At 43.4% G+C, this 17006-nt stretch overlaps 1 protein-coding gene across 1 annotated transcript in view; it reads left to right on the forward strand.

Moving 5' to 3' along the window:
* COL21A1 (collagen type XXI alpha 1 chain) overlaps window positions 1-10266 on the forward strand; it is a 68542-nt gene extending 58276 nt beyond the window's left edge. The window contains exons 28-29 of the mRNA XM_070954747.1: window positions 8611-8688; window positions 10079-10266. Coding sequence (XP_070810848.1) covers window positions 8611-8688; window positions 10079-10266 — 266 coding nt within the window. The remainder of the gene's footprint in view (window positions 1-8610; window positions 8689-10078) is intronic.
* The last annotated feature ends 6740 nt before the right edge of the window (window positions 10267-17006 follow it).

Below are 17006 nucleotides of genomic sequence, written 5' to 3' on the forward strand. Positions count from 1 at the left end.
CTTCGTTGGGCTGTTCCATTTGAACTTCGGTTGTTTGGTCTGGGTTTGGGACTCTTGCGCGCAGTTGGTCCTGATGGCGCCGCCAGATCTTACCCTGACCCATATCTACGCGGTATGAGCAGGGGCCTGCAATGCCCCCAATTTCTCCTGGGAGCCACAATGGTTGTCCAGCGTAATTCCGGGCATAAACCGGGTCACCTATTTGGAATGCCTTATGCCAACTCCTGGAATCAATGGGCTTGGTAGGGTAATGTTGAGGGTGTATGTGGTCTAGCGCTGTGCGCAATCTCCAGCCCATTAGCAACTCCGCCGGGGTCTTATTTGTAGTTTGGCAGGGTGTGCTGTGTTGAGCGAACAGGTAGTTGTCCACTCGCTCCTGCCATCCCCCAGGACCCAACCGCAGCAATGCTTCCTTGGCCGATCTTACAGCCCTTTCAGCACATCCGTTACTAGACGGATGGAACGGGGCTATTAAACAGTGTCGGATACCTTGGGTTGCTAGGAATGTCTCGAAAGGAGTGGCCGTAAATTGGGGGCCATTGTCCGACACCAATAAGTTGGGCAACCAGTGCGTAGCAAACACCCTTTGGAGAGCCTTAATTACTGATTCGGCTGTGGTGGAATGCATCAAGATCACTTTGACTCATTTAGAAAATGCATCCACCACAATTAAGAAAGACTGCCCATGGAGTGGACCCGCAAGGTCAATGTGTACACGGGACCAGGGGGCCCTTGGCTCTTCCCACTCCCTTGGGGGCTCTCTAGGTGGCATTGGGCGACTATCCTGGCGCTGAGGGCACTTGGCATCCCACGCCGCGATGTCCTTATCTAGATGTGGCCACCACATATAACACCGAACCAGTGCTTTCATACGGACAATGCCTGGGTGACCGTGATGTAGTTGGGATAACAGGGCGGGTCTTAAAGGGGCTGGCACTACCACCCGATGCCCCCACAATAAACAGCCATTTTGGGTTGACAATTCTAGCTGCCTGTCCGCAAACGGTTTCAGTTCCTTGGAGTAGGGACCCGGCGGCCAGCCCCTTGCCATCCAGTTGAGGACACGGGAGAGCACAGCGTCCTTGGCAGATAAACGGGCGATGTCCAGGGCTGTGACGGGGAAAGGCACGCTGTCAATCAAACAGATGGAGGAGGCAGGAACAGGATCAGCCAGCAGAGCAGGTAGGGGGCAACGGTTTAGAGTGTCCGCGTGAGCGAGATCCTTGCCCGGCCGATGCACTAGGATATACGAGTAAGCAGAAAGGAAGGTTGAATAACAAGTCATCTGGGGCGGTAAAATTAGCAGCGCTTGGCGGTCACTGGCAAGGATCCCGAGAAGCGGCTTGATCAATAGGAACGAGCGGACGTAGAGATAGTGGTGGAAACGCCGAATCCCAGCGATAAGAGCCAATGCTTCCCAGTCAAGTTGTGAGTAGTTGCGTTCAGCAGGGCCGAGAGTGCGGGAAAAATAAGCAACGGGAACTTCTCGGCCACTTGGTAATTGGTGGCTCAAGACAGCGCCCACCCCAAACAGGGAGGCGTCGCAGGCCAGTACCAGAGGCAAATGGTCAGAGTACTGGGCCAACACAGAGTTAAACACAAGGATCCGTTTGACGGCAGTGAAAGCGGCGGCTTTCCTCTTGCCCCAAACCCAAGGGGCTCCGCGGTCCAACAGGCGGTGCAATGGCTCGGCAACGGACGCTTTATGAGGAAGGAACATAGCGTAAAAATTCAAAAGGCCGAGGAAAGCCTGGAGATCCGCTTTGCAGCGAGGGGGTGGGGCATCAACGATGGCAACTGTCTTAGCAGGAGTAGGGTGGAGGCCAGCACTGTCAACGAGGAATCCCAGGAACTCCACCTGTGGTACGGCAATCTGACATTTGGCATGGTTCACTTTGAGTCCCACAGAGTCAAATTGGCGGAGGACACCTCGGAGCCTGTCCATCAGTTCCGACGTATTGGTGGCCGATACCAAAACATCGTCAAAATACGGCACGACCCCGGGGATTCCCTGTAAGACCCTCTCCATTAAACTTTGGAAGAGCCCCGGGGCCACACTGACGCCAAATTGCAGGCGACGACACCGGAAAGCACCTCGGTGTGTAACGATCATCTGGGCCTCAGCAGTCTCATTATCCACCAGCAACTGCTGGTAGGCTTGGGAGAGATCCAGCTTTGCGAAAACTGACCCCTTGCCCAGGGAATGCAGGACATGCTGAACTACAGGGACAGGATATGTGTGTCCCAGGAGGGCCTTATTGATAGTCGCCCGGTAATCCGCGCAGATGCGGATCGATCCATCCGCCTTGATAGGTGTTACTATAGGTGTTTCCCAGCGGGCAAAATCAACAGGCTCCAAAATCCCTTGAGATATGAGTCTATCTAATTCAGCATCAACCTTCGATTTGAGAGCGAAGGGCACCCGCTGAGGCTTGAGCCGGCGAGGTGGACACTGAGGGTCCAAACTAAAAGACACCAGTGAGCCCTTATAGCACTTCAGCTTGCCATCAAATACTCCGGGAAATTTTCTTACTAAGCTGTCCAGCTCATCAGACAGGATGGCATTGACCCCATGAATTGTCAATCCTAAAGCCTCAAATCAGTTAAGACCTAATAAGCTAGGCAATGGGGCCTCAACTATCACCAGAGGTAACTTGCCAGAGAAATTTTTGAACTTAATCCTGAAATACCCACAGCTCACAACAGGAATTGGTTGGCCCTGGTAATCCCTCAGGTGGATATTACAGGGAGTGAGGCGGCTCTTTGCCAAGCGCGGCACCAGTCTCTTCACCGTGCTCCATGAAGCGAGGGACATAGCAGAGCCGGAATCCACTTCCATCTGGCACGGTTTACCCTCAATCGTCACCGATATGTGGATCTTTTGGCGGAGTGGCACAGGTGTTGCAGCAGATACCATGTTTACTGCCGCTGGATCATGGCCTTGGTTAGGGTGGTTATACTGTGTGTTTGGCTTCCTCGCCGCACTTCTCCTATCCCAGCTGGGCAGCGCCGCAGGACCTGTTACAACTTGCGGTGATTGACAGACCCTAGCAATGTGGCCGCGATGCCCGCAATGCCTCCTTGGAGCGGCAGGCGGATCGTGGGTGGGGGCCACCACATCCTCTACATTCCGAATTCGGTTTGGGGGGTAATCGGACTGGCTTGCGCTCGTCCATAACGCGATTCACAGCCCCATCTGCCTCATAATTGTCCTAGCTATCATAGTTTGCCGTACTGCAATGGACAGGCTCCCTTTTAGGTTGGCTCCCACTTTGGCCCCGGAGAAGGTTGGCTAGGGATAGAGTGGCAAGCTCTGCAGCACAAGCTTCATCTAGCACCTCTTGGAATGACAGCTTGGGCTTTGCTATAAGCCGCCGTTTTAAGTTCTGGTCCCTCACACCGCTGACAAGCCTATCCAATAAATAGTCATCCAAATCAACAAACTGGCAATACCGAGCTGCCTTCCTCAGTGTGGCCACGTACTGGCTAATTGATTCCCCCTCAGCCTGGTCTCGGTGATAAAAATGCTGCCGTCGGGCAATTTGTGACGGCGCTGGGGCGTAATGTTTTTTAAGTTTATTCATAAATTCATCCCAAGTTCCCGCATGAATGGACTGGGGAGCCATTAATGTCATGGCGGTGTCGAACATTTCGGGACCGCAAAAACTCAGGAAATAGGCCCTCTTCTGTTTGCTCGACAGATCCCTATAATCGTTAGCGATGAGGAAACACTTGAACCTGGCAACATATGCCTCCCACGATTCCATTGTTGGATTGAACGGCGCGAACTGCTGTGGCGTAGCCATCGTCCGTTCACTCACGGCCCCCTCAGAAATTTTCCTCGTCCAATTCCACCACCGCTGACCGGCCCGACAGCGATTCTCACCAGTGGATGTCTCCGATCAGGGATATGGCCGATCCCACCTTCGTCGCCACTATTAAATATCTGGATTTTTATCAGAATTGACTGAGGCGAGTGTAACGTTCAACGCAACCTTTATTTCGCTAATACTACATGAGAACAACATTCCCGCGTTTGACAGCTCCTTTTATACGGGCTGTCAAAACCCCGGCAACCAATCAGAACAGTTTCAACTTTCCTGCTTGTCACTAGGGGGAGACGGCTAGCGACTATGCTCAATATGTAACAGTTGCTTTAGGACCTTTTGGGCTTGGTGTGTCAGAAATTCAGAAAACGCCTAATTTGACTCTGCTTGTATCTCTTTCCCCCTTCCCTGAACAAAAGAGAAACAGTTCTCTATCTCTCTCCCTTCCCTCCATCTAGACCGCCCTGAATAGCCTCACTGGGCGGCCGTGGCAGCACTGAGGTTGGACCTGAAGTGAAGGCCTGGGCCTCGACTTCAGCACCTGTTGGGTGCCACTGCTGCCACTCCAAAAGGCCTGGGCCTCACTTGCTTTGGGGAATGGTGCAATTGCCCCCACAGCTCAGTGCTCCCCAGGATCTGCCAAGTGCTGCTTGCCTTCAGGCGGCCTTCTCTTTCTATTGACAGGCCCTGCGGCCTACCTGAGGCTGCTCCTGCTTGCCCAAGGCCTTTGTTTTTGAAGTGTTTTCAGAAAATGCTCTTCTGTTGTACCCAAAATGGGTCCTAGCCTGGTGCCAAAGCAGTGATGAGATTCAAAAAATTTTACTACTGGTTCTGTGGGTGTGACTTGATGGGCATGGCTTGGTGGGCGTGGCAGGGGATACTGTAAAATCTCCGTTCCTTCCCCAATCCAGGGGAATGTTACTGTAAAATCCCCATTTCTTCCTGATCAGTTGAGACTCGGGAGTCAGAGAATAGATAGGGGTGGGGCCAGTTAGAGGTGGTATTTACCGGTTCTCTGAACTACTCAAAATTTCCGCTACCGATTCTCCAGAATTGGTCAGAACCTGATGAATACCACCTCTGCGCCAAAGCCAATAAAGGCATGAGGAATGGCATTTTCAGCTTCAGCAAAAGGGTCCCAGCCTCAAGGGAGCTGAGACCTCGAACAATGCACAAGCATAACTTTTATACTGTTGTGATTAAGGAAGTTAACATCCTAAGAATCACACATTGGGTTCCTTGACACATGTTTCTTTTGATTGGATTTTTCTACTTTACCCTCCTTCTTCATACATCGCATGTTTATGTTAATAAGCTTTCTTATCTAAAGAGGTGTATCTTTTACTATTATAATAAGCTAGAGGTTACCAGAGTTTATATATTACATACCTTAGCTTCTAGGGTGTCCTTTTAACTTGCAACTGTTTTGTTGCTAGGCAGTAGTGTCCCACCATTTGTTGCACTCATCACAGCTGCAACATCCTGCCTCAGCAATTCCTTTAACAAACTTTCCTAATTCCAACCTGAGACTATCACTTCCACAGCCTCTGCAGCCTCAGAAAGCCTCTCAAAGGCACAGCCTGTCCTCACAGAATTTTTAGAGAGCCCGGAGGCTGTGCAAAAAAGCATACACCATTCTTGTGTGGTCTCCACAGCCTCCAAAAATATTGTGAGAATGATTGCACTTTTGAGAATCATTCTCAGGTCTTGGTGAATGCTGGTGTGTCATTCAAACCTCATGGGTTGTCGTAGGATACGCAAAAATGACAAATGCAAGATTTTATTTAACAGGGAGGGCAAGTGCAGGGAGGATGCAGAAGAAGTAATTAGGTGCCTAGAAAAAAAAAAAATCAAGGAAAGTTCTTCACTAAGCAAGGAGAGATAAAAGGATCCAAGAATTAAGATTCTCTGTTGATAAAGCCTGCAAGAATTTTGAGCTTTTTTGATAAAAATAAGAAATGCTTTTTTGAAGTATTTTGACAATAGTTTGATGGTACTGTCATTTTATTGGGTTAGGAATAATATTGTTAATATTTTTTAATGCTGTAAGCCCCTCAGACTCAGTTCAAAGCAAGGTGGGTGGCCAATAAATTTAATAAATTAGTACATAAAATAAATAAATAGGCCGTAGCCCTTGTCACATGGGACTAGGTCAGTCCTGAAGTAACTGCTCTTGTATGCTTTTCTTGATTATTGATTCAGGATATCTTTCAGACTCAATCAAGTTTTCTTTTGCCTTCATTTGGGAGTTTTCTCTGTGATACCCACATCTATAAGCCTGTGCTTTTAAAATTGTTTTCATAAATCATTGCTAAAGCCATTGTCCAATCGTACATACTTAATTGTTTGACTAACGTTATAAGAAGTTCATAACGGTAGTTTTCTAAGGCAAAATGTAGGCCTGAGGATCGGGTTGTTTCATGAACTCCCCCTTTAAAAAGCGGTTTCTTTGCCTGCTTATAGAAATGGAGTGGACACTTGTGTGCTTTAAACTGGGAGACTGGGAAAATTGCCACTTTTCCTTGAGAGTTGTCCTGAGCCAAGAGAGAGCAATTATGTGGAAAATGTCTGTCATAAATACAAGGCTAATGCACTAGAAAAACTGCTTGCAATCTGCATAAAGCTTTTTGAACTCCAGTTGTAATAGTTAGCAGCAAAAAAAAAAAAACCTCACCCCAAGCCCTGCAGCAATAAACAGCAAACCAAAATAATAACCCGTCAGCAATTAATTATTAAAGCAGTGCTCTCAGGTTATTGCCATTTTAGTTACAACTATATACAGGTAGCCCTCAACTTATGACTATTTGTTTAGAGACTGTTCAAAGCTACATGTTTTCCCAAAAGTGCAACATTTGATACAAGAATGGGAGTTGTGGCATTTGCATGGTGACATCATTGTATACCTTTAGTTCAGAGGCGGGTTTCAGCAGGTTCTGACCAATTCTGGAGAACCGGTAGCGGAAATTTTGAGTAGTTCAGAGAACCGGTAGTAAAAATTCTGACTGGTCCTGCCCACATCTATTCTCTGCCTCCCAAGTCCCAGCTGATCGGGAGGAAATGGGGATTTTGCAGTAACCTTCCCCTGGATTGGGGAGGGAATGGAGATTTTACAGTATCCTTCCCTTGCCACTCCCACCAAGCCACTCCCACCAAGCCATGCCACACGCACCAAGCCACACCCACAGAACGAGTATTAAAAATTTTTGAAACCCATCACTGCTTTAGTTGCTTGCTTCTTCATAGCAGACAACTAGGGCAATAAAATAATTTTCATAGGGAAGATAAAAAGTGCCAAAAGTGTTTTCTGAGTATCTTAAAGGACTGACACTCATTCTCATTCATTTAACCAACTCATTCTCATTCATTTAACCAACATTACTATAAGCTGCTACCCATTGACAGTAGTTAAAGCATATCAACGATTAATCACTAAAGCAGAGCTATCAGATTGTTGCAGTTTTATTTACTACTGTATATGGGTAGTCCTCAACTTACGACCACAATTGAGCCCAAAGTTTCTGTTGCTGAGATATTTGTTAATTTTGCCTCATTTTATGACCTTTCTTGCCACAGTTAAGTGAATCACTGCAGTTGTTAAGCTAGAAACACATTTGTTTAAGCAAATGTGGCTTCCTCATTGACTTCGCTTGTCAGAAGATCACAAAAAGTGACCACATGACCTCAGGACCCTGCAACCATGCTAAATTTCTGAATTCGGATCATGTGATCATGGAGATGCTGCAACGGTTGTGTGAAAAATGATCATGTCACTTTTTTCAGTGCCCTTGTAACTTCGAATGATCACTAAATGAATTGTTCTAAGGTATGCTAATTTATAACCTACCTGCATAGGTCGTCCTTGCTTTATGAGTATTTGTTTAGGGACTGTTCAAAGTTACAACTGGTCTGAAAAATTGACCAGTCCTTGCACTTACAACTGTTGCAGCAGCCTTACAGTTATGTGATCAACATTGGGGCAGTTGGTAATCAGTATGTATTTAAGACATTTGGAGTATCCTACAGTCACATGACCACTATTTTCCATCTTCCCAGTCAGCTTCCGACAAGCAAAGCCAATGAAGAAAGCTGGATGTGCCCAATGACCCCCTGATTCACATAATCACCTTAGTGTTTCATTTAACAACCACAGTGAGAAAGAGAAGCTGTAGAATCTGGCATAACTCTCTTAACAACCACCTCAGTGACAGAAGTTCTGGTTCCAATTGTGGTCATAAGTGAAGGACTACTTGTATCATTGCAAAAGTTAATTTCCATCTTCCAATTTTAGCTACATGAAACAAAGACTTGTGTAATAACTCTTCTTGCCTTTCTTCTGTTCATTTCTAGTACAGGGTTTCCTTTGTGGTACATGGTTTTTTTGTCATACAGCCATGAACTATCAGATTATTTGAAGCAAATCTTTAATTCATCTATGTCAGGGGTGTCAAACTCGTGTCGTCACGGTGGTGTCATTTAACGTATTGGGACTTTTTCCCCCTTCGCTAAACTGGGCAGGGGTGGAGCCAGCAAATGACGGCTGAGAGTTTGACACCCCTGATCTATGTAATCAATTAAACCGTGATGCTCAGAGTTACTGGGGCTGTTTCTTCTAAGGCTGCAGACGAATGATTAAATATTCATTGTAAAAATAGAGAATTATGTGCTCCGTCTGCTAACTTTCAATAGGAGGTAGAGCCAGGACACTGTATAGTAACCTACTGTAGAAATGTCTTAATATACACTGTTTGAGAATAAATGATCTCCCATACTTCCTATCTTGTAGGACTACCAGGAAAAAGTGGAGCTAAAGGAAACCAAGGTATTGGAATCCCCGGGATTCAAGGCCCTCAGGGACTTCCAGGTATTGTTTGGGAAGCCAGGCATTTCTGTTGGTTTTTCTAGTGAATATAACCATTAATTTACTTCTGCATGCAGATAGTTCTCAAGTTACAATCTTTTATTCACTGAACCTTCAAAGTTATATCAGCAGTGAAAAAAATGGTACTTATGCCTGATCTCCAAAGTTATGATTATTATTGCAATGGTCACATGATCAAAATCCAGGCACTTTGCATCCATCTGCACTTATGATCACAGGGCACTTAAAATCCTCCCACCTGTCTCTCTCAACACACACACCCATCTCTGCTCTTTTGGCTGCTCTGCACAGTGACACTCTGCATTGGTAGAAACCTGGAGGCTTAAGCAGTTTAAGCTGTAAGCCATTGCCCCAGAGACCCTGCCAAAGAGTGCTGCCTCAGGTCCCATACTTCAGCCCACTACCCCAGAGCCCCAGCACAGAGCCCTGGCTGCCTTCATCACTCTGTTTTCTTCAGGCTCTGCCATGTCCAGCTGACCTTAGCTGTCTTCCTCCCGCTGCTTCTGAGGTATGCCCAGCCTGGCCCTGGCTCCACCAGGCCTTCTTTCCAAAGCCATTTGTGCCATTCTCCAAATATGCACACCATTTGTGTGATGCTTTGGAAGGACTCAGCAGTTTTCCAAAGGCTTTCTGAAGTATTGTGAGAATGGGATGCTCCATTTGGAGAATGGTGGGTGCACTAGTCTCCCGATGTGTCAGAAGGCTTCAGCAACTTTTTAAAGGCTTTCTGAAGCATTGTGATGACAGGGTGCACCATCTGGACAATGGTGTCTGAGGGGAGCTCAAGAGGAAGTGGAGGAAGTAGTCTGTTACCTTACTGAGGCTCAGAGCTGGGAGAGACCAAGCTGAGAATGCCTTGGGCCAGTCTGAGTCCTAGCCTAATGATTTGGTTAATGATAGCAACAGGGAGCTCTGGGGTTGCCGTCACTAAGTGATAAGGTCATGTGATGTTTGACCCAATAATCACATTACTTAGTGATGAAAGTTCCAGTCCTAGTTGCCATCATAACTTGAGGACTACCTGAAGCTTAATTGTATTGAATGGCATCTTTCTGTAGCAGTTGCCATTGGGAGCAGGGTTTGAAAAGTTATTTTATTCAGGGAAGGCAATTATATTTTTTAGATTGAAAGACTGAAAAGAACAGAATTAGGACATGATCCTGTGGAATCTGATGGCTGAGGAAGGGTATTGTAATGGTATAGTTGTAACAATGATTTTCCTCATAACTTGTCTTTTTGCTCTGAAGCTGTAGAGCAGGACTAAGCAGTAGGGGGTAAGTTATCTAGCTGGGATAATTCAGGCTACAGATCTTTACTCAACTACAATATTGTATGGGTGCTAACCATTCTATACATTCCATATTTTGTCTAGGTCCTGAAGGCCCACCTGGGATAGGTAAAGAAGGACATCCTGGACAACGTGGGGAGCCTGGGAAAGATGGAGAACGTGGAAATCCTGGAATCCCAGGGCAAACTGGACAGCCTGGAATTTGTGACCCATCTCTGTGCTTCAGTGCAATTGTAGGAAGAGATCCATTTAGAAAGGGACCAAATTATTAATCTGAGGTGGCAAACTAGCCTTGGTGCTTGCCCTTGATGATCTTTCAAGACTCAGGAAGAAAACTGGCAATAATTCCAAATCCTAGGAACTAAAGTACCTCTTATGGTGTAAAGTAATATGGTAAAAAATTACCATATTCGGCATATGGGATTTAGGGGCTCTGATCCAGTTGAATTTAGTTATCACAGAAAATAGCGACAGCAGTTTCTTCTCCTTACCTTAAATCAGGACTGCTTGTCAAATACAGTATGGCTCACTCTCTGTATTCCAGTTCTTTTCTCCAATGAGTTTAGTTTGATAATTATGTTTGCCCAGCAGCACATGCTGGAATCTGGATTGGGCTCTCTGCATTTGGTAATCGAGTGTAAATCACTGTGAAGATTTTTCTATTCAGCCGGCATATACACATCTTAATTTTAACGGAACATTGCTGGTTATTATTTCACATGTTGATGAATTCCCCCAATTTCTGTTTTTCATATTGAGAAAGACACAAATTATCTGTTTCTCAATGTTTAATTTATCATTGAGCAATTTGATGCAATGTATTTTTAGCTATGCTGACCTTAATGAATTTATGCAAAATATTCAATTATACGCTTCTATCCTCAAGAAAAACATCTCTGGAAGCTTCTGAAATAGACTAAAATGTGCATTTAAAATGCTGGTTTCAAAGTATAGTCTAGCAAAGGTTTTCTATTGTTGAAAAGCAAATCTTCACAAAGTAAAGCATAACCTTATTTAATCTGTTCATCCTGATTACAGAACGTGAGGTTACCATTTTTTTCCTATAGAATTGCAAATGTCAAACCAAAAGTTTACAAGAGACCTCTGATGCTTCTTCATATTTACAGTCTCTGCGATGCTGCTTTTTTCAGTGTTCATTTTGTAAAATGAGATGCATTCAAGAAATGTGCTGGCATCGTAATCAACTCAGTTGTACAGTTTCCATCAGAATCTGAATCGGTGTTAAATATTAGTGCAAAGATTTCATGTAAACTGCATTTACAAAAAGCGTAAACTGCATTTAACTAGCTACAGTTGCTGGTTTTTCTGTTGTCATTTGTAATATGCTTGACATTCAAGGTTAAATAAATTTTTGTTGAGTTTCTGGTAACAAAAGTGATTTTATTGGGTCTTATTTCCATTTCATAGAACTGGGGAGGTGGGAGAGATATAGAGAAATGTAATCCAACCCTTGCTCATTGTTGGATCTATTAGATCATGATGACAATCCAACCACTATTCTGAAGATCTCCAAGGAAACAGAACATGCCACTTCATGTGGCAATGTCTTCCACTGACTGACAGCTTGTTCTTTCAGCCTGCTCTTTTTGGTTTTAACTCATCGGTTCTGATTTACCTTCTGGGGCAATAGAAAATAACCCCACTCCCTCTTCTATGCAACAACACCCCAGTTATTGGTAACCTACTATCTTATCTCCCCACAGTAGTCTTTTCTGTCTGCTAAACATACCCATACACTTTCATTGTTCTTCACATGGTTTCCTGATCCCTTCTCATTTTGGTAGCTTGTTTCAATTTGGCACTGTCCATTTTTTAAATGGTGCTGGATATAGTATTTCAAATAAGGTCTCAGCAGGGCAGAGTAGAGTCAAATCAGGGGTGAAATGCTACTGGTTCGGACCAGTTTGCCAGAACCGGTAGTAAAAAAAATGCTACCGGTTTGGGCGAACTAGCATTTCCAATGATCAGCTGTGCTGCGCAATTTATATTTGCTAGAAAGCAGGAAATCCTGCTTTCTAGCAAATTAAATCGCGTGGCACAGCTGTTCCCCCCCTCGCTGTTCTACTTACCTTTGCAAACTCAGAAAAGGCTTATTAATCCTCCATTTTTAGCACTGCGTGGTAGTGCTTGCGGTGTACATGTGCGTGAAGTGTGCATTTGGCGCACATCACACATGCGCGTTTGGCACACACCGCACATGCACTCGCAAAGCAAACCGGTAGCGAAGCGAACCGGTAGCAGACTTCTGAGCATTTCACCTCTGAGTCAAATAATTATTTCGTGTTATGGACTCTATGCACCTGTTATGCACGTGACGATAGCATTTGCCTTCTTAGCAGCTGCATCATGTTTCATGTTTAATTTCATACCAACGAGAGTATAAAGATCCTTCTCACATGTACTAATGCCAGGCCAAGTCTGTCCAATAATACATTTGTGGCTTACTTTTTTCTAACCCAGATACAGAGCAAAACATTTCTTCTTGTAAAATTCAATTCTACAATATTTATTTCAGCAAACTATTCAAGCCGATCTACAGCTTTTTGAATCTTTTTAAAAGATTGGTTACTTTTTCAGTTTTGTAATAATCTCTGATTATCATTATTTTTTTATGATTCTTTGAAAGATTGATCACTGATCCAGAAAGGCCTCATCAGTGTCTTTTGCCAGTTCATCTGAAATCTCACAGTAATATCATTTTTAATTCTCTCTTATTACCAGCCAAACATTTTCAGAAGGATTTCTGTGCTCTGATTCCTGATTTTCAGGACAGGTATTCCTCACTTAATGACCATTCATTCAGCCATCTTTTAAAATTATGACAGCACTGAACAAAGGGACTTAAAAGCTATGCCTGAATTTACAGCCATTCTACCTCCACAGTCATCTGATTGTGATTTGGGCAGTTGGCAACTCATTTGCTCTTATGGCATAGATGATCATGTGATCGCCATGTGCAATATTCCCAGCCGGCTACCCCAAAAAGTTAGTCTGTCTAGATTTCTGGGGGAACTTTTTCACCCTGTCTCCTTGAGAACAAAAGTGGGTCTTGGTGCCCCTTGTGGGGCGAAATCAATCCATTAGGCAACAGATTTGCTCTCAAAGAGGCTGGGTGAAAAGATCTCTTCGTGAGTCAATGGTAGACCAGGTGAAAAAGAATTGTAAAACCAAATAATCGTGTATAGCAAGAGGCTGAATCTCTATGGATTCAAGTTGCTTTTTGATTAGACTTTCAGTCTATAATTAAATGTGTACAGTAAAAAAAAAAAAGTAAAATATAACTTTAGAGTCAATGTGGTTTAGTGATTAAGGTATTTGATTAAGACTTAAGAAGCAAAGGTTTAAATCTAATAACAGCCATGGCAGATTGCAGTTTTAATTTGTAAAATCTCCAGGATCAGTTTAATAAAACTGAAACTTTCATTTTGCCGTCAGAAAATGACAATTTTTCTTTTTTCTCCCCCACTAATACGGTTGCTTGAAAAGGTGCTAGATGAATGTCTTCCTTTCTTTAATATGTAACAGCCAGCAGATGGCAGCAAAATAAAATACTTTGGCACTAATAATGCTCACTGAATGGAGCCATCCCTTAATTTAGATAATATACTCTTGGTTGTAATTTAGAAATATGAGTTATGTTATTTACTCCCACAAACCAGCTATAGCCTGAAATCAGTTTTTTTATTACCTCTCTTGTATTAACAGATGATAAAATAAAATTGAAATGTCATCATTATATTTTCACACTTAACACAAAAGGCACTTATGACAATAAGTTCTTGAATAGGCAAACATAATACCTGGTATTGTTTTTTTCTTTGCATATGGCTGCTATGGTCAATTTGGCCTAGTTCCTGATTCAGGAATCAGGTTAGAAACTGGGGGACAGTGAGATCTAATCTCACTGGGCATGAAGCCAGCTGGATGATTTAGGACCAGTCAATCATAGAGAAAAGAATGCAAGGGCAAACCATTTTGGAAATTTTGCAAATAAAACTTTCTATTTCAAGTAGTCACCAGGAAAGTGACTCAAAGATGCATGCATACACACACACACACACACACACACACACACACACAGAGAGAGAGAGAGAGAGAGAGAGAGAGAGAGAGAGAGAGAGAGAGAGAGAGAGAGAGAGAGAGAGAGAGAGTTAGTTACTGGTACATTTCATGTGTTTTTAAATCCTGATCTTCAGTAGAGCTATCATTGTCTGGACTGCATGACTCCTGATGGCCCACAGACTCTAGGGCCTAGAGCAGGGGTGTCAAATTCAGATCTAGCCTGCAGGGTAGTTAGTTCTGGTCCACAGGACCAACCTGCAAACAGCGAAGGACCAGCCTGTAGTGCCTCTGCCAGGTAAAATGGAGCTCAGGAAGACTGTGGCCTTCCCAAGCTCCATTTTACCTGGCAGAGGGTTGCAGGAGGCCGTCGCAGCCAAAAACGGAGCTCTGGAGCCCATTTTCACTGGGAGAGTGCTCGGGCCACCACAGGTGCCCTAACACGAGTGACATGAAACTGGCTATGTCCACCCTGGCCACATCCACCCTGGCCCCCCTAGGTCAAACACAATTCTGATGCGGCTGTCAATGAATTCAAGTTTGACGCCCCTGGCCTAGAGGATATTACTTCAAATTTTGATCACTTTTCTGCATTCTTGTGGCCATCTGGGATTTTCAGCTCAGACATGGTAGGCTTCCAGAGTAATCACAAGAGCCGAGGTGGCGCAGTGGTTAGAGTGCAGTACTGCAGCTACTTCAGCTGATTACTAGTTCAGCAGATCAGCGGATCAAATCTCACCGGCTCAAGGTTGACTCAGCCTTCCATCCTTCCGAGGTGGGTAAAATGAGGACCCAGATTGTTGGGGGTAATATGCTATTTAGTACACTGTCTTTGGTGTAAGCTGCCCAGAGTCCTTGGAGAGTGGGCGGCATAGAAATACAAATAATAAATAAATAAATAAATAAATAAATAAATAAATAAATAAATAAATTTACATAAATTCAGGAACAACCTAAAAAATTTGAAAGTCCCTGGCTTATCGTTTAAAAGGCATAACATAAAAAAAGAAGGTGAAAGATGAAGAAATCAAGCAGGTCTATAATATAATTAGATGCTGTGAGTCTCATCTCCATTGTTTTATGACCAGATTGTCTTTATGGACAATTGCAGTGTGTAAAGAAACATTAGGATGCAAATATGCCTTTACAGCTGAGAAAGTTGGTGCTGGCTTGAAAGCTCCAATTCTGCCAGGCTTATTTGGAAATAATTTTCACTGAAATAAAATTCAGTGAACTTCCAAATCAATGAATAGGCACAGGTTGCTTAGTTTTCATGTCAATTGTCAAGGAAAAGACACTACTGGAGCCAAGGTGTTTTTTTGTAATTAGTGAGATCTACTCCCAGTCCAATCTGCTCAGGCCAGGAATTGTTCTAGCAAAGCCAGCTTCCAGGTTCTTCTTACTAAATCTGAACTCAACTAGCAAAGAAGTTCTAAAAATATATTAGTGGAAGTGGAAGTGGAAAAGAAGGAAGGAAGGAAGGAAGGAAGGAAGGAAGGAAGGAAGGAAGGAAGGAAGGAAGGAAGGGATGTTGACAGTATAAATATTGGCTTTCTACTCAAAGTGGATGGAATGGCTAACAAAAATGAAAATAAGAAAAATGTAAAAAACTAATTACATTTTACATTAGAATATATAAATTTTATTCATATAGAATAGGGGTGTCAAATTCGTGGCATCATGTTGTCATCACGTGACATATCATGACTTTCCCCCCTTCGCTAAACCGGGGGTGGGCATGGTCAGTGCGTGACACATCTGGCCCGTGGACCACTATTTTGACACCCCTCATATAGAACATACATTAAAAATTAAAAGTCAAACTACAGAAAAATTTGTAGCAAATTAACATGAGGCCATATATTTTAAGGGTTGTTCTCACATTTTAGAAATTTGAAAACAATCCTTTATCAAGATAAGTTTATAAAGGATTGATATTTACAAATATGTACAACTTACTGTATTTTAGTAGATCTCACAATATTATTTAACCAAAGGTCACCATGAGCTAAAGACAGAATGAACCAAATGTCAAGGATGAATCAAGTCATCCTTGATTGCCTTTAAAAACATCAGAGGAAAAAACTCTCCCAATATACAACAATTAACTTCTTTATGCTTAAGGAAAATGAGAATGAAAGTTGCAACAATATCTACTCAGTTATCTAAGAGTTGGGATTATCCTAGATACTATTGCAGCTACAGCAGCAAAAATTCAGGCAAATTTGACCAAAGCTGGGTCCACTTGAAGTACTCTTTCTCAACTACTATTGCACTAGTTGAAAGTCAACCAGCAGAGGTTTTTTTTCCAGATAATCAAAAACATGACCAGTAAGAGGAGAACAGGAGCCATTGTGATTAATCTGCTTGTTGGTCTGCACACAAAATTGCTTTTATCCATGCCAACTGGATTGCAGTGGTCAATGCAGACTCAGTGGCTATAATATTAACTGCTCTTCTTGGATGTGTGCATTATATAGTATGCCACAGGACCATTACAGCAAAGCAAAGAGAAGAAGCTGCTATACGTGAGCCAAGCTTCCTAAAGATTTAACTAAGAGATCTATCTGGTCTTCGGCCATTTTGAATCTTTGTGGTAAGGAAGGACAATCCCTATTTTTCTCCATCAAGCCTGGAAAAATGAAAGTTGGCTGGGTGACTCTCGTCAATCGCTTTCTTTCTCTCTCAGCCCCACCTACCTCACAGGGTTGTTGTTGTGGAGCAAATGGAAGGCAGAAGTTTTAGATATGTCCACTGCCTTGAATTTACCAAATATAGGGCAGGATTTTAAAAAAATCTAGTAATAATAAAATTTATGGATATCAGAATAAAACTATGCAATAATAAGACATCTATATGTAGTCCTCTCATCCATTTTTTGTTTTCAACATACTGAAATTAATCGTATTTTTTTTAAAAAAAAAAACAGGTG

Source organism: Pituophis catenifer, unplaced genomic scaffold (genome assembly GCF_029215685.1).
Source record: "Pituophis catenifer annectens isolate HBS135680 unplaced genomic scaffold, rPitCat1.0.hap2 SCAF_1, whole genome shotgun sequence".
In the NCBI taxonomy this organism is placed as follows: domain Eukaryota; kingdom Metazoa; phylum Chordata; class Lepidosauria; order Squamata; family Colubridae; genus Pituophis; species Pituophis catenifer.